This window comes from Pteronotus mesoamericanus, unplaced genomic scaffold (genome assembly GCF_021234165.1).
Source record: "Pteronotus mesoamericanus isolate MK-2021 breed Mesoamerican mustached bat unplaced genomic scaffold, CSHL_Meso_final contig_347, whole genome shotgun sequence".
Classification (NCBI taxonomy): Eukaryota; Metazoa; Chordata; class Mammalia; order Chiroptera; family Mormoopidae; genus Pteronotus; species Pteronotus mesoamericanus.
The window spans coordinates 9,475,249-9,500,750 of NW_026555137.1; the positions used below are offsets into that span (position 1 = coordinate 9,475,249).

Sequence of the window (25,502 nt, forward strand, 5' to 3'; positions counted from 1 at the left end):
TGTGTTCTTTACATACTTTGGATAATGACCCCTTATCAGAGGTATCGTCTGCAAATGGGGACAGGCGTCACAATGCCCATTTCACAGAGAAGGCTCCCAAAGTTAACTGCCTGACTGCAACGGCGTGGACAGTTACGTGATGGAAATGGAAAATGAACCCAGGGCTTCGGCCTCTGCTCACGCACCGACACCGTTAGATGGCAGTACTGGGTGCCTCTATAGTCCCGCAGAGAGTCCCAGTCCGCATCTCAGTCCTGCGTCTTGTCACCAGCGTGTTAGAGAGAAATGTTAAAACCTCTTCTGTGCTCGTTAATTTCTTTCCTCCTACAAAGTCAGCATTTTACTAATCTTAGCAACCACCTGAAACAGTCACTGAAAATACGGATTCTACAATAACATAATACTCATTTAACACTGACCTGAAAAATCTCTTTAATATACTTTAAACTCTAGCAACAAACTGCTTACTCGCAGTCATTGCACAGTTCACGTTGTTCATCTCTGAACGTATTTTGTGGAGGTCTCATTCCAGTCTGGCTACGTGTTCATATGTTAGCGACACAAAACAGGTAAGAATGTTAACGGCCAAAATATGCCACATGGAAAAGACTGATTTCCCTTGCTTGTAATAGCATTTTTTAATTAAATTTATAGGAGGTATACTTTTTCTTAAGAGGAAATGTTTCATCCTTATAGGAACAGATTAAATAAACATAATATAAAGCTTAAAAAACACTAAGGCCAATAAAGAATATTTCCCTATTTCTAATTAAGAAGACAATCTTAGTACACTTTCTACATAGCACGGCCCAAGAGCTACTTGCCGTGGAAACAGTTTGCATCTTATGTCTTAATGGCCACTAAAGATACCCACGTTAGAGCATAAAAACCAGTCGCAATCCCAACACAAAATCACTGTTCTAATCCACTGAGCTTCCCACAAGCACATCACCCGGCTCCAACCTAGCGTTCGTGCTCCCGTTCAGCGGTGTTTCTGGCCAGCAGCTGCCCCTAGCGTCTGGCGCCCTTACTGCTGCGGCGCTAGGTAAGCTGTGAGACGAACGAATGGCTGCACTTGGTAACTTCCAAACCATCTCCAGGCGACGTCTGGGTGGAAGGAAAACAAGACACGCACCTTTCCCCAGCAGCAGCCCTGCCACGAAGGCCTTCTCGTAAGCCAACGCTTTGTCCTCCGTCCAGTCACCTTTCGCCCAGAAGGAGCTGAAGTGAAAGCCCGGCCACCAGTTCTTCCTGGAAGCCCACTGCTCGTGAACCCAGGCCAGGCGGTTCCTGGAAGAGAGACAGAAGGTCAAGGATGGAGACGAAGCCCTCCTGCCTGCGGGGCGACGACAAGGGAGACGTTTCCCAGCGAACGTCGGAGCCTGGCCTCCACAGGGCACAGGCATGCGCTCGCCTCCGCCTTAGCTCTTTGTCTCTAGGTCCCATTTTCCATTGAACTGAGCAGCCCGGTCAGCACAGCGCAGCGGTCAGCAGCACGGACTGTGAGGTCAAGACCCTGGATGCAAATCTCCGACCCCCCCACCCGACCACCCGCTGAACCCCCGTGGCGCGGCCGCGGGCTTGGCCTCCCGGAGCCTCGTCTCGGGGCTGCCGCGGTCCAGCAACGCCGAGCCCGCACGTGAGGCTCTCGGCACACGGCCTGGCACGTGGCAAGTGGCCCGTAAGTGACAGCTGTAGTACTATTAAGAGTTACTTTAAAAACTTATTTTAAATTATATGCTACAAAAAAACGACTATCCAAAATCAGATGCCATTATTATACAAATACATGAACACACAGGCCTGACAGCTGCACCGGGCAATGCGCTCACTGATCATGTAACTGAGCAAACACAAATTTAGGACCTATCTGCCTCCTGTGACAGAGCGTCTACACGTTCAAAAAACCAACAGCGCCTTTCTCTGCCTTCCAGAACTTTACGGTTAGCAGGGATGTGGGCAGTGCTTTAGGTCTGCAAAGTGGTTTACTGACTGCATCAACACGTCACACCAGGAGCATTTTATAATCCACTTTGTTCTGCCTCCAGGGTCAGGTCAGATCTGAAGCCCGAAACTTATTCCCATTGATAATGAATTTTCTAACCCACTAAAACAGATACGATATATAAAAGAAACAGTTTTTTGATATCCCTTCCTCTCCCAAAGTAACAATGACAGGGGCCACGCCCTTTCCTAAAAATGTGACAATGGTGGTATGACCACAGGTATCATTTTAGATGCCCAGCTCGCAATGCACTTGATAAATATTTACTGAATAAATAACCTGCAATGACCTTATGAGGCCCTCAAACTGCACTGAAAATTAACATGTAAAACCAGCGGGGCGGGACGCGCTCCCCTGTGATCCGCGATGCTGACGACATGGCATCACCAAGACTTTCACAGCAGCCGCGCGGCGCGGGGCGGGGGCGACCCCATCAGGTCCTTACTTCCAGTGTGAAAACCTACACATCCCCCAACAGCGTGATGGGACTTAATTTGCTAGCGTAAAAAAGTCTTGGTGGATTTTTTGTAGGTCATACTTGTGACTCTGTATGTCCTTGTTTCCGGCGGACTCAGAAGAAAGCAGCAGAATACAGGGTTCAAGAAATCCAAAAACATAAGCAAAGAACTTTATTTACAAACTGACAGATAACGGCTATAGTACCGGGAAACATTACTTATGCTGATCCAGTAATAAATACTACGTGTCTCTTACTTACCCCATTAGGGTCTGTCTGAGATACTTTGCCAAATATTGCCAAGCAGTTCTATTTTTGGTGCAGCCAGCAAAATCTAAGACGCCGAACAGCACCTCCAGCCCCAGCTGACGGTGCTCTTCTTTCTCTGCAACGGTCACAACAGTCAGGGTTCACGTAGGGCGCTGAGGTGCACGGACTAACAACAACGTGTTCAGCTGGTAAAATATTCCTGAAGCACGACTAAGCCCTCTACATTAGTGAACAGTTTAAAACAATTCGCTGCACTCACACTCCCCTGTGATGGATCTGAAAGAGTCGATGATGTAGCCCAGGCCGCTGACGGCGGAGCGCCGAGTCTGACCACTCAGCGAGCTGCACCGCTGAACGTGTGAGCTAGGGGTGTCGGCTCGCCCCAGCCCTACCGTCAAAAACCCATGTCTAACCTTTCCTTTTAAATTGTATCTATTAAAGAAACATCTGAGTAAAAAATGAATAAACAGATAAATAAATTGTATTTATTCACTTTTTACACAGCGGGAAAGGGAGGGAAGAGAGGGAGAGAAACATCGATTGGTTGCTTCTCACATCCCGCCCCCCACCCCCAAACTGGGGACCTGGCCTGGAACCAGGCACACGCCATGACTGGGAATTGAACCAGTGATGCTTCGGTTCCCAGGCCAGCATTCAATCCACTGAGCCACACCAGCCAGGGCCCATGTCTAACTTTTGAGTTCCCAGAAACTTAACTACGAATGACCTACTGTTGACCAGAAGCCATACCAGTAACACATATTTTGTCTCTTCTGTGTAATTTATACTGTATTCTTACGATATAGCAAGCTAGAGAAAACAATGTTATTAAACATAAGGAGACTACACTTAGAGTATTTACTGAAAATATTCTGCACATAAGTGGCCCGCACAGCCAACACCCATGTTGCGCAGGGGCCTGCGGGAAACGCCGAGACGTTATCCGAAGGCCCTGCCCTGCCCCCGGGCCCCCCACGCATGGCCTCCCCTACTCGCAAAGGCGCCGCCACAGCTCCAGCGCCCGCTGGGCTCCAGCCGGTCTCCTCCGACGAAGACACATCTCGTCTACGTGGAGCTGCGTGCGGCCGTCGTCAACACGGGTTGAGTTACATAATTAAGGCCACTGCTCTTTTGCAGACTATTGCCTCACAGTCGTTCGCCGGTGTCAGCGAACTTGGGTGAAGGGCCAGGCGGTAAATATTTAAGCTCTGAGCCACACGGCCCCAGGGACAGGTCAGAGGATGGGCACGGCTGTGCCCCAGCAGAACCTGATCGTAAGTCAGGTGGGGGGCACAATTTGCGGGCCCCCCGTCCACAGCTTGTGGACGGCGACAGAGGTCGAAAACGCACGTGACTTACCTGATTTTCTCAGTAAGCGATGGAATTCTAACATCAATTTATGAGATGGTACGATCTGATACAAAATCTGGAGGAAAGAATAATTTTGTAATATTTACACATTCGAAAGGCACTTCTCCAATTTCAGCTTACTTCCAAATAAAGGTCTTACTGTCAAACAGGCCCTCAGCGAATGAATCCCAGATTTAAGATACTTTGCTTTCATCCAGTTTCAATTCAAGTACAGAACGTGTTCTATGTAAAGCTATTTTTTTTTAATCCCTGATAATAACAAGATAATCAGAGGGATGTGGAAAATAGATGGAAATTTTAATTTTCTCCGTATACATTTTTATACTGTTTACTACACTTAAAAATTTAATTTCTTTTCAGATGCCAAAACTGAGAAAAAAATGAAGGGAAAAAATCAGTATTACATAGAACAGCCATTTAATATTTATTGATCATAAAAGGCAAGGGTGGCTACTTTGGATGACTATATTCAGGAACATAATACAGTAAGAATATTTAAATAAATATTTTTACAAACTTTTTATACAATAGAGAGAAATTAAAGGTGTTTCTTCTTAGGAACAGAAAGGACTATTTTTTATAAATATGCAAAAAATAGGATTTAAAGTAAAATTATATTTCTCATCTTAACACATTTAATATTAAAAATGAATTCATTCTGTCTGCTTGCTGGTTCTTTGACTTTACACTGAAATAATTTCCTATAAAATAAAAAGTAAATTTTTTAAGTTTTTCTTCTCAACAGCTTTTTAAAAGGAGATCAATCAAGATCAATATACCAATATCTCAGAATATTAAAACGTGGTTCTTATAAAATCACACTAAGTTTTATACATGGAATTTCAGTTACACGGCTGAAATCATTTAGATTTTTCAAAAACTTTTTGTTAAAATATAGCATGTAGTAGACATGTATACAAATTATGAGTGTGTCATTCAATAAACTTTTGTAAAATTATACACACTTATGTAATCAGAAACCAGATTTAAAAAAAAAAAAAAAAACAACAGTGTCAGAGCTCCAGAAATCTTCTGTCAGTTTTAGAAAATTCTTAGCCATCGGCTCTTAAAATATTGACTTTTGTTTGCTTGCTTGTTTATTTGCTTTTGCCCTGTTCTTTCTCCTCTATGACTCCAATTACGTCAAGCCTTTTCACCAAGTTTTGCCTTTTTATCCTTTCTGCTTTCCATACATTAACCTGGTGTTCTCTATACAGTTCACTAATCCTTTCTTCCATTATGTTCAGCCAGTTAGTAAACTCATCACTGAATTCTTAATTTCAAACACTGCAATTTTCAAAAGGAAAAACTGAATTTCTCTAAGTCCATTTTGTCTTGAACACAAGTAAGTGTTCAACATAGTTATTTTTTGTTAGATATACATATAGTCAATTGATTTTCAACAAAGTTACTAACGTAATTCAATGGAGAAGCATAGTCTTTCCAATAAATGGTGCTGGAACAATCTCAGAAAACAATGAACCTTGATCCTTACCTCACACTACACAAAAAAAAAAAATTAGCTGAAAAATCACACACCTAAGCATAAAATTATAACATTTCTAGAAACAAACATTGAGGAGAATCTTCATGAGCTTGGGGTAGGCTTCTTAGACAAAAAGTACTAATTAGAAAAGGAAGACTCATAAACTATACTTTGTCAGAATTATAAATAACACTTTAAAAAGCAAGACATAGGAATATCCAATAGGCACATGAAAAGATGCTCAACATCATTATTCATTAGAGAAATGCAAATTAAAACCCCACTGAGACACTGCCACAAAACTGAATGACAGTAATTCAAAGGACTGGCAATACCAAGGGTTGACAAAGATGTGGAGAAACTGATCTTTCATTACACTGACAGTGAGAATGTCAACAGTACAGTCACTTCAGAAAATAGTTGGGCAGCTTCTTAAGAAGTCACAGACACACTTGCCGGCAGGTCCACTCTCGGGGAGATACCCAAGGAAAGTGAAAACACATGTGCATGCAAAGACTTGTACATGAATGCTCATAGCAGCATTCCCAGCAGCCACAAAGTGGGAGGAAAAACCCCCAAATATCCATCAAAAAAGGGAGTGTATGAAAATGAAATTCTACTCAGCAGTAATAAGGAACAATTACTGAGACAACAGTATAGATGAATCTCAAAAACATCATGCTGGGCAAGGAAGGCCAGGCAAGGAAAGAGTGCATATGCTAAGATGTCACTTACTTGAAATTCCAGAAGAGATAAATTTAAGCTACAGTGACAGAAAGCAGGTCAGTGATTGTCTGGGGCCAGGAGCGGGGGGTGGCTTGGCTATAAAGCAAAACAAGGGACTTTGCAGGCTGATGGAAATGCTCAGTATTTTGACTATGGTGGTGGTTACATGGATGTGTGTGTTTGTTAAAATGCATTGACGTGTACACACAATGTGAGTTTTACTGTATGCGCGTTAAATTCCAATAAAGAAGAACTGCAAACACGTAGCAACACAGGGCTTTCCGAGCGGGGTGGCGAAGGGCTTCTGAGGGACCATCCTCTCCCCTGAGGCTCGGCGGGGCGGGGCGGGCCGGGCCCGCAGCCGCCCCCTTCCCTTGGCGTGCCACACAAGCCCTGTCACTTCCCAGGGCGCTGTGACAGGAGAGCTGGAGAGCAACGACCTCGCAATGCTCTAAAGCAGACCCCCCGCCCTGTTCAAACATGGACCCCAAACTTCTGTACCTTAAGCACACTTATCAGTTTCTCTCTCGGAGCCTTCTCTCTCTTCAGAAAGTCGTACAAGTAGACATGCGCGTTCGGGTTTGCAGGGAACTTTTCGTCGTAGGCATAATTAGTGAGCACCTCGCGGGCGCCTTCTCGGTCCCCGTAGAATTCCAGCATCTATGTAAGAAGATGCACCATCTTAGCTAAACCTGTAGGTCAGGCTATGTGAAAGGTAATGCGCAACTCACTGGAGGGCACAAGACTATCACAAAACTGGAGAACAGCCTTTGCTGCCTGGGAACAGCGGGCTCCCCAGCACACGGCACAGCCTGTACAGGGCACGGGGAGGCCTGCGTGGGCTCCCATGTTCTCCTCCTCATACTTGGGTGCTGACGAACGCAGCAACTCCACCGAAGAACTGTTCCGATGGGGAGTGCAGTGCTCGAAGCAGAGCACCCTAGCGGCCGGGAAGAGGCCGCAGGGTGTAACTAGCCTCGGCGCCCTCCGTAACTTCAGCCGTAAAAGGGGTGCGTGGGGATTGTAACGCCTCTCCTTTCACCCCCACCCACACCCAGGGATTTCCGGGTTCACTAGCATTTGGCTGCAAGGATTATCTTCTGATAACCCAATTATCCCTTCAGCACTCGTGACACGTCCAAAAGGCAAACTATTTTGATGACTTATTCCCAGTGCCCAGGGCCAGGGCCCCTGTCATTCCACAGTGACTGACCTAACGACACCCTATGAACTTCCTAAGAGACAGTAGCCTTCGTCTGATATATAGTGACCTAATTTCAGATTTCGGTCTCCTTCCCTGCTCTATCCCATCAAATCATAAAAGATCTTTCTGCATTTTTTTGAAGCTCAATAAGAATACCATAGAGTTGACATTTACAGCTATATTGTTATTTATTTTATAAACATTTGGTCATGACAAATTATCCGGCAGTAAAAACAGTCACATTTACAGTATACTAGTAAAATAAACAAAAGTTGTTCATATCAAAAAAAGATACATCATATTTTTTAAACAATTTTTAGTCCTGGCTGGTGTGGCTCACTGGATTGAGTGCGGCCTGTGAACCAAAGGGTCGCCAGTTCGATTCCCAGTCAGGGCACATGCCTGGGTTGCAGGCCAGGTCCCCAGTAGGGGGCGCACGAGAGGCAATCACACACTGATGTTTCTCTCCCTCTCCTTCTCCTTCCCTTTCCCTCTGTCTAAAAACAAAATATTTTAATTTTAAAAAACCCGAAAATTTTAAACATAAGTTTTCTTCTGATCAATAGAGATTAGGTGTATAATAAAATGAAAGTAATATAACTTCACGAAAAGTCTACTTACATCTACGTAACTCTTCACAAATGGGTCCCAAACTCCAGGAATCTGAATCAATGAACAAAAGTTTATAGAGGTCTTCCAGCTGTGGTTAAGCATGTTCTGAGATGCTGCGTTATAAGCGTAGTCATCTTCATCTGCTCAAAGATAAAAGGTTTTTAAGAATCATTCAGTATTGAAGACTTCCGATAAATTAGCAATCAGTAACTACCCACGAGAAAAGCTCAGGCCCTGAGGGCTTTACTGGTGAATTGCAACATTTAAAGAATCATACTAATTCTTCAAAAGTTCTTCCCCCACGAAAGAACAGAGGGAACACTTCCCAACTCATTCTATGAGGCCAGTATTGCCCTGCTACCAAAACCAGACAAAGACAACAAAAGTAAATTAAAGACCTGTATTTCTAGGAACACAGAGGCAAAAACCCCCCACAAAACACCAGCAAACCGAGTTGACTCCGACAGCACAGAAAGGATGACATGCTGTGACCCAGAGAAAACTGCGAGGACTCAGGCCAGCGGCGCTCCCCTTACCCACGGCTTCGCTCTCCACCGCAGCAGTTACCCGCCCCCCTCAACCGCAGTCCAGAAATCTTAAACGGAAAGTTCCAGAAACAAGCAGTTCCTAAGTTTTAAGTTGCACGCCACTGTGAGTGGCTCAGAGACCGTCAACCCCTGTGGCTTCCCAGCACGGACACCAGCCGTGGGCATCGCCGCGACCCAGCGGTCCCGGCTGGGGGCGGACGGGCCGCGGCCTCCTCACAGCCCGTCGCGGTGTCTGCGCCGCTCACCTCGCTCCGGCCCATCACACAGACGCTGCGCCACCTCCCAGCATCTCGAGTGCTCGGAAAGCCTCGTTATCCAGTGAAGGTGCCCGGGGCACTGAGAATGCCAGCCAGGGGCGCAGGCTTGCTTTCCGGGGTGATGAGAAGCTTCTCCAGCTGATTTTGGTAACGGATGCACAACTCTTTGGAATATACTACAAGGCACTGAATCGTGCACTTTTGGTGGGTGAATTGTATTAAGAATTACATCTCAATTTTCAATAAATCTGTCTTTTTAAAAACAAGGTGAGAGATCACCACACCTTACAAACTGGGTGATATGAAAAATTTGGCAGGAACATATATTAAGGAGATTACAGACAAAAGAAAACCCCGATCAGACTACCAGTGGAATATGAGTTGAAAACCACTTGGGAAAGAGTTCAGCCTATTATATACTAAAGCTGAAAACACACATACTCTGTGACGACACCCTACTTCTAGAAAGACACGCCTATGTAGACCAGCACGCATGGCCCAGAACGTGAGGCTGCCTTATCTATAAGAGCCCAAAACGGTTAACAACCTAAATGGCCATCAACATATAGAAAGAATTGTATGAATATCATACAATGAAATGTTTTAAAACAACACAAATTAACGTAACTAAAGCTAATTCAACTCCATGGATGCACGTTAAAACTCATGTTAAACAAAATATGCAAATACGACATTCAGCTACAGGCAACACCTAACCACACTGTCTACAGATGCGCACCTGCGTGGTCAAGTGTTTCAAAAAGCAGGGGCGTGACCGCAGTGAGAGTCGGGACAGGGACAGCGGCTTCGGAGACAGAACGGGGTGGTGTGACCCGGAAGGCCCGCCCGGGACCTTCCGCAGGGCAGTGCTCCCGAATCTGGGCGGTAACTACACGGATGTGTTACAATCATTCATTCTCTCACACGTGTTTTACACACTTTTTCTGTGTACAGTAGGTCCTCAAACAACACCTTGCGTTCAACGTCATTTCATCATAACGCTGAAGATGTCCCAGAGGAACTGAACTCTTGCCTATGTCCATCCGCCTGGGGTAAAACTGGCTTTGTTGCCTGTCATTTTACTTAAAGTCACAGAACCTATCAACAACGGTTAAGTGAGGACCTACTGTATATTTCACCATCTTAAAGGCGTAAAAAGAAAGTTACTCAGCGTTTCAAAGGCAACAATTAATAGAAGACCAAAATACTTTTTGGGACCATTGCTACTTTTTAGCCAAAAAGTAACCCCTACCCCCCAAAAAGAGATCTCCCTTGCAGATCACTGAATAAACATCACCATGGACTTGGAAATGAGGTGATAAGGGGAAAGTAGGTAAGAAATGGTGAGAAATAACAGAGAACAAAGTTTTAAAGAAAAGAGGCAGATCCCTGAGAAAGTATAAGCTGGGAGTGACTGACCGTGGAAGGGGGCCCCCCCTCACCACGCGCGTCAGACCCGAGCAGGACAGGCCACAGGGGCAGCGGAAGAGCATTCTAAGCCGACTCGGAGCACCCCGCGTTGGGTCATGTTCTTAAGAGCATGGTGACATAAGATTGGTCCTAACTTTTTTTTATTAAGTAGACATTTGAGGTTGGAAATCCCCTACAGAGCTCCACGTATCATCCCATCCTCACTGCCTGCTGCACAGGACAAAGCGTCAGCTGCAGGGAGGAACCGAGTCACCTGGCCCTGGAGGAGACAGTGTAAAGGCCGGGTCCCAGCTGCTTTCATCGTCAAATATTTGCTTAAATTCCACCAGATCATGTGTGTAAGAGGTAAATATTGACTTTAAAACTTATCTAACCAACATCAGCAAGCCTTTAAAAATTATTACAGCAGGCATTATGGCAAGATTAATTAAAGAAACAGGACAGATATGTGACCTCAAAGGACTGACTGGTCTGGAGAAGGAGAAACACGTGACAAAACACAGAACAATTAAGAAGCAAGAGATGAAGATCCAAATGATGTAGGCGGAACATGTGGCTGACCTATTAGGTTTAAGGGATGAGAAAAAGGGGTCTAATGAGTGTTGAAGGGCAGAGGGCATTCTGGGTAAAGAGATCACGCAAAGACCTTACCAGATTATCAGGATGAAGACAGCATTTCAGAAGTTTCTTGGGAGAGATCAAAAATAGGAAGAGGGAAGGAATTTTGAGATTGGTAAAATCACATGACCAGAGACCAAGGAAATACTGCTTATCTCATAAGCATCAGAAGGAAACACTGCTTAGCACACATGGCATGGTAAACACCAGCACTGAGATTTGGACAGAGAGTGAGAACACATAAAGAAAGGGTTAATCCCAGAGAAGCGACAGAGAAAAACTAAGTAAGAGAAAAAAATTGCAGAGCATCTACAGGCCTAAAGCACACAGACATGGGGCCAGCACAGGGTACCATCCCCGCTGAAAAGCTCAGAGCAGCAGAGCTCAGCTCGAGGAGGGCACAGGATCATCGGCAAATCAAGAGAACCGTCTGCTACGACCTTTGCACAGAGATGGAACGACTTCATCTTGCTCTATATTCTTTTAGCATTCTATTCTGAGAAACCACATAATAAAACACACTAAACCCCATTCGGCTCCACAAGGAACATTTCTTATATGCAATAATGCTTTCTTGAAATCATGTTGTAAAAAGCGATGAGTCTAAAATGGTCAGAAACTTAATTTATGAATCACCTAACTTCTGTCTGAAAAGTTCTTTGATCTTTCAGAAATATAAAGGATGACTGAGAATTTTACATCCATGGAAATGTCTGTTCTTTGGAGCATCTGGGAAAAGCTCAGCTGGGCAGCTGGGGGACGAGATTCCCCCTTAAGGTCCCTGTGGCTCAGGCTTATCACCGTAAGAAAAGGTCCACTCACAGCCACTCACCAAGCTTGGACAGCTCCGTCTTCTTTTTAGACCAAGTATAATACCGCAAAAGCCCTTTGTAGGCCTGAATCAGGTTGATTAACACCTCCTGGGAGGAGGACTTGTCGCCATACCTCCACGTCTCCGCCTGGCTGAGGTTTCGGTTGGCATCATCAAGCATCCCATGATGCACGAGGTATAGCGCATGTTGTAGGGAGATCTGCAACAACAGTAAGACAATGGCCCCTGACCTACAGGTCCTTCGACAGCCATTCGTCAGACAGCTCAGCAAACAAGTGACATCATGCTGGGCTGGGACCAGGGTAGGACACAAATGTTACGACACTGTCCCTGTTATCAAAAATTTCAACCTAGCCAGGAGGAAATATACATGAAACAACACTAGGGAAATGAGGGTAAAATGATACAAGCTTCCAAAGAGAAGACAGCGAGATCTAGTGAAAGAACTTGGGCTTTGCAGAGAGTGGCCTGGCTCAGACACTACGTAAAAGCTACATAAACAGCAAGTGGACTGGCGGTTGCCAGGTCAAGGGTGGAGGAAACAGGAAGAAGCGGTCAAACAAATTTTCAGTTTTAAGATGAGTAAGTTTCAGGGATCTAATGGTAACTATAGTTGATAACACTGAACTGCATACTTGAAAGTTGCCGCAAGGAGAGCTTTAATGTGGTCATCATAACCACCACCAAATGGCAATTAGGTGAGGTAAAGGATGCGTTATCTCACCTTACCCTGCTAACTCTTTCACCATGTGTACATGTATCAAATCATCACATTGTAGCCATTAGGCTCACACAACGCTGTATGTCAATTATATCTCAATACAGTTGGGGGAAGAACATTTTCACATATTCAAATTCCCAATTTGTTTAGCTCTAGCCTTTTCCAAACACGCCAATTCCTAGAGCTCAGAGGACTTAGGCAAAGGGTGGGAACATGGCCCATCCCTGGAATGAACACGGGTGCCGCCTCCGGAGGACGGGCTCTGGCAGCCAGAGGCACAGAGAGGAGGGATTTCACTCAGAGGATGGGGCAGGCGGGCGGACGCGGAGGAGCCAGCGGTTCTGGCAACACTGCTTTCTTCGGACTCTCTTATTTATCCGGGTGCCTGACCTCCTGTCCCTGCCCCTCACCTGGCTCCCTCCTACCCGAGACATGCTTTGTTAGCACGAGCCCAGAAGAGGCGCAGCCACAAAGCCTGCGCTCTCACCTTTAAGTAATTCATGACGCCGATGTTTTTCATCCTGTCAGCAAAGGCATTAAAAGTCTCCACGCTGCTTTTGGGATGGTAATAGAGAATTTCACTTCCGAGTTTCCAAATAATCTGTCAAAACAGAAATTACTACCAGAGATGTAAAGTGTCTGCCTTAACCAGCGTCTAAGAAAACTGCTTTTTCCAATCACAACGCTGATGCCACCTCCACTGTCATTTCCTGTGTTTCCCACAGTGCAACTAACACTGTGACGCAGGTGATAAATCTTTTCCACCACCTGAGTCAAAGCACCAGCGAGCTGTCACAGGGCCGTTTTAAAGTTACCAGTCTAAAAAGGGGGGCAGTTAAGATACACACTGAAGACAAAAATTTTAATTAGGAGGAAAATAAAAAGAAACTTGGGTTCCATTATATTGCCTCCTCATTGCTCTTGGTCTCATCTTTGTTATTTACAAAACGAGAGCAACAGACTAGGTACTGCCTGAGGTCTCAACAAGCTTTGTACCTGCTGACTCTCTGTAATGTAGACAGAAAACTCCAATTTAAGAATTTTTATCCGCCATGGACAAATGCTACGGAAATACATTTTCTCCCCAGAGCACCAAAACCCTGGTGACAGAACTGGGAGCTCTTTTTTTCATGAAAATGAAAGAGAAACGTCAGGGCCCCAGATGTACAACTGGGATTCTCCGGCACAGAGACCAAATGCAAGGCTCGGGAACGGGAGGAGACCCTCCAGAGTGAGTCCGGGTACAGAAGAGGACTGGGGTGAGTTCTGGGCCGCTCCCCGGTCAAATGGCCAAGGAGACGAGCAGCGAGGAGGGGGCAGAGGAGCGGCCGGTGAGGCCGCAGAGAAAACTGAGGGAGAGTCTCGAGTCCTGGAAGCCAGGTGACATCACCCTGGAGGGAACTGTGGGCGCACTTTATACATGGGGCCGCATTATATGGTATTTTTAAATCAATCTGAGATCCGACAAAAGCTAATGTGGGCAGAGCTCAAGAGGCTGCAACGCGCCTACATCGGCAACCTCCTCCAGCAGACGCGCGCTGTCCTCACCTCAGGCGAGCCCTGCCTTTTGTCGCTGTCCGAGTCCTCCAAGATCTGGAAATAGCTGTGCATGTATTCTGCCGCCTGCTGCCACTGGTGCTTCAGCAGAGCTTCTTGGATGAAACTTAAACAGGCACTTGTTGTCTGAGCAAAATCCTTCTCCTTTTTCCCTCCAGTCGCTATAAAGATTAAAGAGAAGAGTCTTTAAACCATGTGCATTAATCAGCAAAAATAAGGGGAAAGAAACTATTACTTTTTCAATACTCACCGTGCAGGAGGCTCTATGCTAGATAACTTTACATGTTATCTTTTTTCCCCCCTCATATATTTCAGTCATTAAAAGTATGGGCTTTGAGCCCTGGCTGGTGTGGCTCAGTGGACTGAGCACCAGCCTGCAAATCGAAAGGTCGCTGGCTTGATTCCCAGTCAGGGCCCACGCCTGGGTTGCAGGCCAGGTCCCCGGCTGGGGGGTGTGTGAGAGAGGCAACAGATTTCTCCCCGACATTGATCTTTCTCTCCCTTTCTTTCTCCCTCCATTCCCCTCTAAATAAAAAAATAAAATCTTAAAAAAAAAAGTATGGGCTTTGAGATACATGTGGCTTTGACTCCTGAGACCAGCACTAAAAGAGTTATTTGAGATTTAGTTTCCTCACCTTGAAAATACTCAGCACAAAGATTTACTGAGAATTTACTGATATAATTACATTAGATGAGATTTGTATCAAAAGATAAAGAAACAGGAGCTAAAGTCTAGACGCTAAGGGGAAAGAAGCAGCATGTGACATCCTCCCAGCAACTGTCATCAGTTTAGGCTCAAATAAATGCTTCTAAAAGTTCTTTATAGGTTCGGACGTCTCTTCTGTCAACAACAAATTCAGATGAAAGCCATCATTACATAAACGTACTGCATTTAAAGAAATGAGTCATTTTAGCTTATAAGTTAGCATTTTACTTGGCATTATTTTCAAATGCCCCATTTTCTCTTTTTGCATTTGCATATTTTAAGACACAGATTATTAAGGAAAAAAGAACCTACCCAAGACCTTACAAAGGAAACTAATTTGCACACGGTCAAAGGTCAGGTCACATCGGTGACTCACAGCTTTTCTTCACCCTCCACCTAATGACCTATGTCATTTTCCCTGCAAAGAATAGCTGCCCAGTATTTATAGAGCCGGGTGCTGGGGCTCCCACTGAATGGATTATCAATCTGGCACTTTTTCTTTTCCATTTCATTACAATTTTCTTCTCTCTTACTCAAGCAACAACAACAAAATAAAAACCCACCTATGACCCATCAGCCACAAAAGGGGGTGGGGGAGAGAAGGCTGGGTTAAGAGAGATGTAGCTGAACACGTAAGAAAAGTGCTGGTTCAAATGTATTCCCAGAACTACACCATCCAACATTCCCACATGCAGATAATTGCTTCTCTTATATGTTCCTGTATGGAATTCATCCCATAGAAACACTTTATTTACTTTATGAAAATGGAAGGAAATATTCTTTTTTCTGAATCTATTATAGGTCAATTCTATTAGGAATTACTTCAATGCAATTCAACAGAAACTTCTTGAAAATACCTTCTAGGTATGTAGTCAACTCCAGAAACCCCAACTTCTTCATCTAAGCAGCCCCACTAGTTAGCCAAGCCTGGGGATATAATAAGTCCTCAGTTAAAAAAAAAAGAGAGAGAGAGAAAAGTATCTAAAATAACATAGGCTATCATTAATTCAAAGGAACAGAATTCTAAAAGAAATAAGAATCTATTTTTTTATGATTTCTTTTTGGCTACAGTATAAAACACGTTCATGCATTTATTCCTATCTTGAAAAGTGAACCAGCTTGGTTACTCATTTTGTAGCCATAATCTTACTATTACCTGCGCTGAAGGCAAAATGCTCGTGTGTTGTTCCACTTACCCACACTCTCCAGAAGCTTTTGCAGCCAAGGAAAGCGCATTCCCGAACCAGAGCGCACACTCCGTTCCCCTGGGTCATCCTCTGTCCCGCGCCTTCGCAAGTCTTCACTGAAATCACTCATACCTACTTCAAAATGAGAATACCAGTTACTTTCTGTGCATCGTAATCCACAGCCTCCTAAGTTATACAGAAAACAGACTTTTTAAATCCAATAAATATCACCTGATCACAATTAATTGTACTGGTAGTTACTCCCCCCCCCCCCAAAAAATTATGCCAGCAGCAGCCAAAATAAATGATCCATTCAAAAAACAGAGAAATACTATGTTTCAAGAAAACACAAAGATAGATAAGCCCTCTTGATTTAAAACAATAACCAAAAAAAACCCTCTTGTATTTCAGGCCGTGGGATGAAAGCAGTTTCAAGGCCTTCTTTCCCAGATAGTGGAAACATTAGGTAGGATTTCAAGGCCTTCCCTCCTTCCTTGCTGGCATAGTGTCTCCTGTGATGCTGGAACACCTGGCAATATTATTGGACAGGCTCCCGACTGCTGAGTTAGTGGGAGACGTGTCTCCCTCCTCCTCCCTGCCTTGCTTCGCTGTTCATTCTACCTAAGCGCTAAAAGGTGTTTCCCGGCAACCAAGATGCTAGCTCCTGGCCTGAACAGCGGCACCTTCCTATGCTGTCTCCCGCCTCAATTACAGGTCCCGCTGACCCCGCCAGCTAGTACTTCTTCAGTTTTCCCTCTTCTCCACAAGCCTACACCGCTACCCTCTTCAGGACACCTTCAAACTGGGTCTAGATTACTGCCTTAGCTTTCTACCTAGCTGTTCCCCATCAGAGCCAGCGTAAATCTAAAATCAAGTTCTGTGATTAGGAGCATTGGTTTTAAGTAGCACATGAACTGGAATCCCACGCACGTGTGTTCAGTCCTTAAAGAAGGCCGCTCCGCCTTCCCAAATTCTCAAAGACGACAGAAGTGTCACGCATGTACCACGTTAACCAAAGCTTCTCCGCACCTGCACCTCCTTCTCAGAGCTCGAGGCCGGGCGCATCAGGAGAAAATACCGGGAGAACGCGCGCGAACGCCGGCGCAGCCCCTCGGGTTCGCCCCGACTGGCCGCAGTGACTAATGGGCCATGCCCGAGGCCCCTACCTGTCCAAAGCCAGACCCCTTCTGTACCACCAAAGCAGGGGCTCCCGGATCCCGCGGGGCAGGCGCAAACACCGGAAGTGGATTTAGCGACCGCTTCGCGTGAGCATGCGCAAAGTCCGCTTCGGGCTCCAGGGCGGCGCGCAGACCCCGCTGCGACCCTAACTTCCGTCGCACAGACCCAGCTGCGACCCTAACTTCCGCCTCGCAGCCGTCGCCGTCTCCGGCTCGACCCCCACTTCCCCACCCCGGTTTCCCCCGCCCCAAGTAACCCGGAAGTAACCGCGAACTGCCGCCCTCCCATTGCGTTCGCTCCAGGTTTACATCTGAGTGTATCCCAGTCGGGAAAGTGGGAGGCTTTATTTGCAGGTGGATATTGGGGCGACCCGAGGGCAAGTGGATGTGGCGAGCAGTCAAAAAGCACAATGTCACTCTACCCAAGTAATTCACCCTTAGGTTTTAGCTTGACTGGTGGTCCTGACAAAATAAATCTGCATAGTCTTGACTTGCTTCCTTGAAATCATTTTTCTCTTTTGTTAAAATTTAGCTTTGAATATAGGTGACCCTTGACTACCTCCCCCAAATTTGGGCAAGAATATTCTTTTTCCTCTCAGCAACGGAGTCACTGTCAGGAGAAACGTTGACAAACTTCTCCTGAAATAGAGGTCGAAAGTAAGATGGCTAAATGTGAAATACTGGAAAGCTGAGCTCTAGGGAAGACGACCCTGGAAAAGCAGAGACCAACGGCAACACAATATCCCCAAAATTTGGAAGGTTGCTCTGTGAAAGGAGGATCAGACTATTTTTTCAAAGCCTCCGAATTAATAGAACTAGGACTTGGGAGTCAAAGTTAAGGGAGGCAGCTTTAAAGTCATTACAAGAATTTTGTAAGGCTGCACAAATAATGGCATGGGCTGCCGCAGGTATCTCTGGAGTTTTCCCTGCCCGGAAAGAGAACCACTGAGCAGAATCAGTATTGCAGAGTCGACTGAAGGGTCGAGTAAACTTTGTACAGGAGTTCCTTTAAATGCTACAAGTACTTAACTCTATGTTGTCCTCATAAACACCATGCAGTAGCTATGAGCTTGCAAGAAAAATTCCTTCTGCTGTTTCTTGTGTCCTAAGTCCTTGGCTTCACTCAAGCCTGTGCTCTGACTCCACTGTCAAGTCTGATCTAAATGACGCTGTGGTCCAGAAAGTCACACAAATAAAATACCGTAGACATAGGCTTCTAGTCTAAAGGCTTGGTATGGGTACATTTCTTCCCTTGCCATGAAGTATAATTTCACCCAAACCCACCCAGAACTGATTTTATAAGGCTAGAAATTCATGCTCTCACAAAAATGGTGAAGAAATTTCTGATTTACCTTAGCGTTCTTAGACAATTCTAGTTAACGCTAGATAAAAGAGAAAAAGTTAAGGACTAATATCTTTATACTCGTATGCCCAACTTAACCCTTCCTTTTCCCACAGTACAATTATGGTAGGAAATGTGTTAGGTGAAGAGAGTAAAAAGAAATGAAAATGACTGTATTATATTGCATCCAAAGCCATAAATAAGGTAAAGAAATGGCATGACAAAAACACAATAAAAAGCAAAGCAAAGCATGCAGAAGGGTGTTAACATTGCAGATTATGTTTGTGGATTTGTCTCTTCCTTTACTATGTTAGCTTTTCCTTCATACAGTTTGAAGTTTTGTTACCAAGCACATAAACATTCATGGTTCTTACATCTTCCTGATGTAACAACCATTTTATCACTATGAAATATTCTTTTGTCTCTGATGACACCCTTGATCTTGAAGTGAAATTCATTCAATGTTAATACAGTCATTGCAGCTTTCTTAATTTACAGTTTGCATAGTGTATCTTTTTCCATCTTTCTACTTTATATTTAACTGTTTTTATTTAATGTGCTTCTGTTGTAAACAGGAATTAGTTGGTTTCTTATTTTTAATCCAATCTGACAATCTCTACCTTTCAATTGGTGTGTTTTATTTATAGTAACTGTAATAATTGATATTGTTGAAATTGACTCTATTATTTTGATATTGTTTCCAATTTGCTCCATTCTTTCGTGTTCCTCTGGTCTTTGTTTCATGCCGTTTTGGGGGTTAATCAAATGTTTTAGTATTCCCTTTGAATTCTTGGCTTTTAGCTCTTTCTTTTTGCATTACTGTTTAGCAGGGTTTGTAGGAATTATGATATGCATTCTTAAATTATCTACTTAAAGTTAAAATTGTGATACTTTCTGTGAAATAAAGAAGGCTTGCCACTGATAGTTCCATTTACCACCGCCCCAAGTCCTTTGTGCTTTGTTTTCTTATATGTTACATTTACGTTCGGTATTATTCTGCTCTAAACAGTCACATGTATTTTAAAGAAATTAGGAGAAGGAAAATAGACATTGCCTTTTATGTTGACTTATGTTTTTCCATGTCCAGTGCTTTCATTCCTTCCAGTTGGTTATCTTCAAATGTAGCTGCCAGAAATTCTCCTATTCCTGTATGTGGAGGCTGCTCCTCCCATAAGAGGGAGAGTCTATTCCTCCTGCCCCGTGCCTTGAATCTGGGCAGGTCCTCTGACTCGCTTTGTTGAAAAAACATGGCAAAAGTGATGCCATGCTAGTTCTCGTTGTAGGCCTTAGGAAGCCTTGTATTTCCTACTTTTATTCTCTAGGGACTCAGACAGCGAGTAAATAAGTTTGGGCTGGGTTACTGAATAATGAAAAACATCTGGAGGGAGAGAGGACTATCCCAGCCCCTTCAGCCACCACCTCTGAGCCACCAGGCATGTGAATGAGGGTTCAGCCCCAGCCCGCCCTTGCAGCTGCAAGGAGCAGCCACATGCGTGACTGGGCCAACAGCCCTCAGATCTGAAGAACCACCCGACGAAGGTCAGCCAAGGCATGGAACAGGGAGAAATAAGAAATTATCATTATAAACCACTAAATTTGTTACATAACGAAGGATAACTAAAACACTGTGCATCTCAGTTCCCATTGGGTGCGCCATCATCTTTCATCCTGCAGAATTTTTTAACACTGCTTACAACACAGATTTGTTGGTGTTGCATAATCGCAGTTTGTACTGATCTGAAGGTCACGTCCCCTAAAAAGCCAATAGAACAAGAAATATTTGCCTAAATCAGTAACGTGCTCTGGTCTATTACTTAATTGTGGCTGTGTTTTCCTACGTGCATTCACATTGTTTTATTATCCATTTAAATGTCATTCTTGGTTTCTTTGTGTTTGTCAAGAATAGTAAGTGTGTGAGATAATTATAAGAACTAAAAGCATGACTAGTATTTAATGACTAGAAGCATAATGATGACTGTAGCTTATACTTTTTATTAAGGACTTCGGATTCATTTGAAATGGCAATGAAATGCTCAGATATCCCAACAAAAACTTCAACCTCTAATCGCAAACAAAAAAAAATTGCAGGTTTTGACATAACCACCATCCTTCCTTTTCCTTCCACAGAAGTTCAAAAGAGGCTTGCCAAAAATATTTTAAATTCTAAGACACAATTTTAAGCTCTTTTCCTCTAAAATACGTATATGCAAAATAATACATAGACATTTACAAAGATATGGTATGGCTCTGATGTTAATTTTTAATCCTTGCTTTCTTAAGCTGTGCTATCTTTGAATGTGCCTCATCTGAATTGGTATGTGCTGTAAAGATAAAATACACACCAGATTTCCAACAAAATAAAGAACATAAAATGTCTCATTAACAATTTTATAATTATTACAAGTTGAAATAGTAATATTTTTGGTGTATTGGGTTAAATAAAATATATTACTAAAATTAATTTCATCTGTTTTGTTTTACCTTTCCAATGTGACTTGTAGACATTTTAAATTGGTAGCTCGCATTATATTGCTATTGGACAGCATTGTTCTAGATAGTCAGTGAGAAACAGGGAAATATCAGATTTAGAACTTTAATCATTCTGCTTTGATGCCATTCATTCAGCCTCTTACACATTCCATACCATTTCCTATCCTATGCAAATTTAAATAGGAATGAGCTTTTATATTTGCAGGGAACTCTTTTTTTTTTTCCTGTATACAATTGCTCAATAATGACACTTAAGAAGTCTTCATAATGGTATTTATGTTCCTGTTCCTAATGTTACACTGAGCATTCAGGAACTTTGCTCTGTCTGGGTGTGTGATCTGTCAACAGGTGGGTTGTGATTGGGAGGATGTTACCTGCCATCTGACCTTTAGTGAGAAGGGAAGTGTCCAGTGTAGGTATTATCTAAAAATGACCCTTTGTGACAAAGTCATTAATTTGCTGAGACTCTTGTTGCACCATCAACCATCCCTGTTGGCTAAGAACCAGATATGTCGATGTTTAATTTTTTAAATGACATAAGTGGGCAACCTTTAATATGTGATCTTATTTGCTTCTTAAAGAAATGCTGTGAAGTGTTAACATTAGCCCCAATTTTATAGATGTGGAATCTAAGACAGAAAAACTGATGACTTGCCTATGGTCACACAGTTAGGCTTCTGATACCTAGCTTAATTCTTTTGACTACATTCCCTGCTTTTGTTCCTGTCCTGTAAGGAAATGATCCTTATCTGAAAACTGTAATGGATAAAGTCTACACTGTGGAAATTGAGTTGTACAGGCCCCACCCTAGAATTTGCTTTGCATTTGTTTCAAAGCACCAAATATTTGATTTCTGTGCAAACAGTGCCAAGGTAAATTAGGTAGAACCGGAAACAGGAACTTGTACTTATACATAACCCTATATATTAGCGGCAATTTCAGATGTTTTTCTTTCTTTGTACAATAAAAATTGGGATATTGGCCAAGACTAGAAAAATAGTACACACTGATAGAAGACCTTGCCTTATATGTGACTCACTCCCTGTAGAACATACCCTTTGACATGACTTTGGCATGGCTTTTTAATTGTGGGGAAGGATTTAACTCTACTGGCCATGCTTAACACAAAACTTCATTCTCCTTGGCTTTCAGAACCAGATACTTGCTTAAACTTCACTTTAGTTTTATAATCTCCTTCCTTAAAGTCTGATAGCTTTCTGTCTTGAACTCTATTAAGTCTAAATTCATGTGACTGGTTTTCATAATCTGATCTACTCTAGCCACCCAAATGTATCTCCTACTACTCTTTAGGTCTCTTTACTGTCCTTTAAAAATTACTTTCTGCTCTCTTTTGTCTTGTGCTGCTTTCTTCACTTTCCCTTTCCTTTCTTTTAGGAATCTAAGTCCCACTTACCCCACCAAGATCTAACTCAAACCCCATCACCATCATTTACTTTCTGCCTTCTTTGAATGCTTCAGTGTTTAGAATTTATACCAAACCACACTTCAGCACTTGCTGTGTGGCAGGGTTCTTTACTTCTCCCCATCCCCCCGTTCTTACCAAGGGAGATGATTGGTCTTAGCAAGAGAGATTTGTTGATCTTTTAGGAGTTTCCACTCTAAAGACTATGAGGAGGATCCAGAGCCGTTCTCTCACCCTCAGGGGTGGAGCCAAGGTGGAGACTGCTTGGGCACGGGTGCAAAAGGTGCACCCGTCTCCTAGACACTGGCCCCCCAGGGTGACACTAGACACAAGAGGCAGAACTCTGGGGAGAGAGAAGAAAGGAAGACCTCAGGATGCCCAGGAAGAAATGAAACTGTGCTGGCTGACGTGACAGAGTAAAGGCAGGGGTGCTTCTTGTTTTTCTGACTCTCTTATTGTAAACAATCATAGTGTTTTTATGTTTTTATTTTTAGCTAACGCTTTTACTAGGTTTTACCTGGTTTATAACCCTTAATAGGACTTTAGGAAGGCAAGGCCAGAAGCGAGGAGGACAGCGAGGAGGCTATTGCGATCTTTTAGGTGAGCGATGTGGCTTGGCCTGCAGCGTTAGTGTAGGAGCTCATGGGACGTGGTCGGATTCTGGGTGTATTTCAAATGCTTCTGCCGGACGAAAGAAGTCTGAGAAATAATACATACTGTATGATCCCATTGATTTCAAATTTTCACAATTACAAATGCATCCGTAGCAACAGCAGGTTGTTGGAGATAGACAGGGGATGGGGGGAGGAGGCCCAGAGGGGCATGAGGACTCTTTTAGGGAGAGTGGCAACGTTGATGGTCTTGGCTGTGGCGACAGCCTCCTGGCTGTGTGCATGCGCCGAAACTTATCAGGTGGCACACACTGAGTATGTGCGGTTCAATGTATGTCAATCACACCTCGATGGAGCTGTGAAAATAGTGCACAAGACTCTGACAGGTTAGGCTTGGGGGGTGAGAGAAAGAGGGGTCACTGATGGTCTCTAAAGTTTTGACTTGAGCACCCGGAAGACAGGAATTAAAATGTCATTATATATGACATTATAAATGTCATTAGGCATGCTTTACGTTTCTCTCAAACAGAGCAGGGTTTGAGAGAGAGACATCAAGGGTTGAGTTCTCCTATTAAGCTAGAGATGCCTGTTAGACACACCTAAGATCCTACGGCAGACACCCACGGAGAAGGAAAATGAAGCAACCGAGACGGCACTGACGCGGAAATCCACGGCGGTCTCGTCGGCCGCGCGTTCTCTCCAAGTAGCGCGGGAAGGGCACTGGACCCACGGAACATCTCACGGCCCCTGCGGACAGACCGCTGCGAACATCTGGGAAGTCCCATCTGCCCTGCTGCTCGGCACCATGGATCGCGTGGACGTACCACATTCTTTCTTCTTGCTGTTGAAGAACCCGGTAGTTGAGGAGACCAGCTGATGGGTTTGACTGGTGTCCAGGGTGATGAACAGGCCTCACAGAGCCCCAGGGCGGGGCCTTAGTCACGGACACACGCAAAGCGCTCCCACGTCGGCCAGAACCTTACAGCCGTTCCTCCCTGAGCGGACCTGTGGGCGTGTTTGTGTGTTTAATTGCATATGTCCACAATTCCGTTTTATTGTGATTAAACAAGGCTTTGCTTCCCCTAGGTAGAAAAAGTGCAGAAATTACATATTGCACGATGGAGGCTTTGAAGAGTTGCGATGAACAGGGAGGTTTCTACATGGGTTTGGATCTTAGCTCCATTGCCCACTAGAGTCTGAAGGCCTCCATTTACTCCTCTCGAAAATGAAGGTCGGAAGCAACAGGATCTACTATTGTTAGGTACTATTGTAGATGAAATGAATCGATACATAGAAAGACCTTAGAATAACACCGGCTCCTCAAGCAAGACTCCGTGGGCGTTAGCCGCCGTCCGTTTCCTTCCTCCTCCGCGGACGCGGGTTCGTCCTCGTTCTGACGGCAGTAGGTTTCCGCTCCGTTGCGGGCTCCGTCAGCAAGGACCAGGTATCCCGTCTTGGCCCTGCACATCCCCGCACACCACCCTGAGCCTGACATGAAATGGTGGCATGAAAGGGAAGCACAACACATTTGTGTCGAATTAAATGACTGCTTCCCTTACGGATAAAGACCCCAGAATCGGAAGCTCTCGGCACAGGGACCCATCCACGGCCCGCCTCCAGCTCCCAGGCCTCCTACGAAGACCGAGCAGGCGGCCGGCTCTGATTTTCGTCACCCATTGACCGGTCCACTCACACCCCCCATTCCTAATCAAAGGGGTGTCTGGGAGGGGGCCCCAAGAATCCCTGGAAGTCTGAAGGAGAGGGGGCCTCGAAACCGGGACTGAGAGTGGCAAACCGTGGGTGCGATTTCGTAGTTGGGAAAAGGAGCCACCAAACCAAGAATGGGGGTTGCCGATCAGAAACGAGAAGGTGCGAAAACCTCGCGCCATCCCATCAAGAGGTGGGCGCGAGATCAGGGGATCTAAGGTCGCGGACGCCGGGCAGGCGGGGGCGGGGGAGCGAAGGATGGAGTAGCGGTCCTCGTCGCCGGAGACCCCTTCCTCTCCTCCCCGAGCTGGTGCTGACGTGTCGGACGGGAACCACTCCAACCGTTCCCAGGCACCGCCCTGCGCCTCGCGGCTCGCCAGCCCTCGGAGTCCCGCCCCCGGCCCCGCCCGCTGGCGCCAACCCCGGCCTCGTCCTCGGCGTCACCCGCTCCCCGCGGTGACCACAACATGGCTGCGGCGCCGGGGCTGTCCTTGTGGCTGCTCCTGCTCCGGCTGCCCTGGCTGGTACCGGGCCATCCGGAGCCTGACGCGGACCGGCGCTTCTCCGAATACAAACTCTGCGCCGACGTGGAATGCAGCAGTGAGTGCCGGGGCACGACAGTGGCGGGCCACGCGGGGGCGGGAGCTCGGCAGCCCGCACGCCGGCGGGGGAGTCGCAGCCTGGGTGGGAGGGCGGAGCGCCGGGAAGCGGGGTCGGGGGCGAGCCCCAGGTCCCTGCATTTGTGCCCCGTGGCTCTGCAGAT

General features: G+C 45.1%; 2 protein-coding genes across 5 annotated transcripts in view; one reads left to right on the plus strand and one right to left on the minus strand.

The window, feature by feature from the left end:
• TAF1A (TATA-box binding protein associated factor, RNA polymerase I subunit A) overlaps positions 1 to 25,502 on the minus strand; it is a 48,770-nt gene that overhangs the window by 865 nt on the left and 22,403 nt on the right. The window contains exons 1-10 of one of the 3 annotated variants that reach the window (XM_054576625.1): positions 17,155 to 17,276; positions 15,998 to 16,120; positions 14,087 to 14,256; positions 13,026 to 13,139; positions 11,818 to 12,016; positions 8,141 to 8,271; positions 6,817 to 6,975; positions 4,092 to 4,158; positions 2,724 to 2,847; positions 1,136 to 1,290 (exon numbers count right to left, since the gene is read on the minus strand). In XM_054576625.1, coding sequence (XP_054432600.1) covers positions 1,136 to 1,290; positions 2,724 to 2,847; positions 4,092 to 4,158; positions 6,817 to 6,975; positions 8,141 to 8,271; positions 11,818 to 12,016; positions 13,026 to 13,139; positions 14,087 to 14,256; positions 15,998 to 16,118 — 1,240 coding nt within the window. In that variant the 5' untranslated portion in view covers positions 16,119 to 16,120; positions 17,155 to 17,276. Of the gene's footprint in view, positions 1 to 1,135; positions 1,291 to 2,723; positions 2,848 to 4,091; positions 4,159 to 6,816; positions 6,976 to 8,140; positions 8,272 to 11,817; positions 12,017 to 13,025; positions 13,140 to 14,086; positions 14,257 to 15,997; positions 16,124 to 17,154; positions 17,277 to 25,502 lie in introns of those variants that run through there. The other 2 variants (XM_054576624.1, XM_054576623.1) reach the window with 2 other exon arrangements.
• Positions 25,182 to 25,502, plus strand: part of MIA3 (MIA SH3 domain ER export factor 3) — a 37,757-nt gene continuing 37,436 nt past the window's right edge. For both annotated transcript variants that reach the window (XM_054576619.1, XM_054576620.1), the window contains exon 1: positions 25,182 to 25,339. In XM_054576619.1, coding sequence (XP_054432594.1) covers positions 25,207 to 25,339 — 133 coding nt within the window. In that variant the 5' untranslated portion in view covers positions 25,182 to 25,206. The remainder of the gene's footprint in view (positions 25,340 to 25,502) is intronic.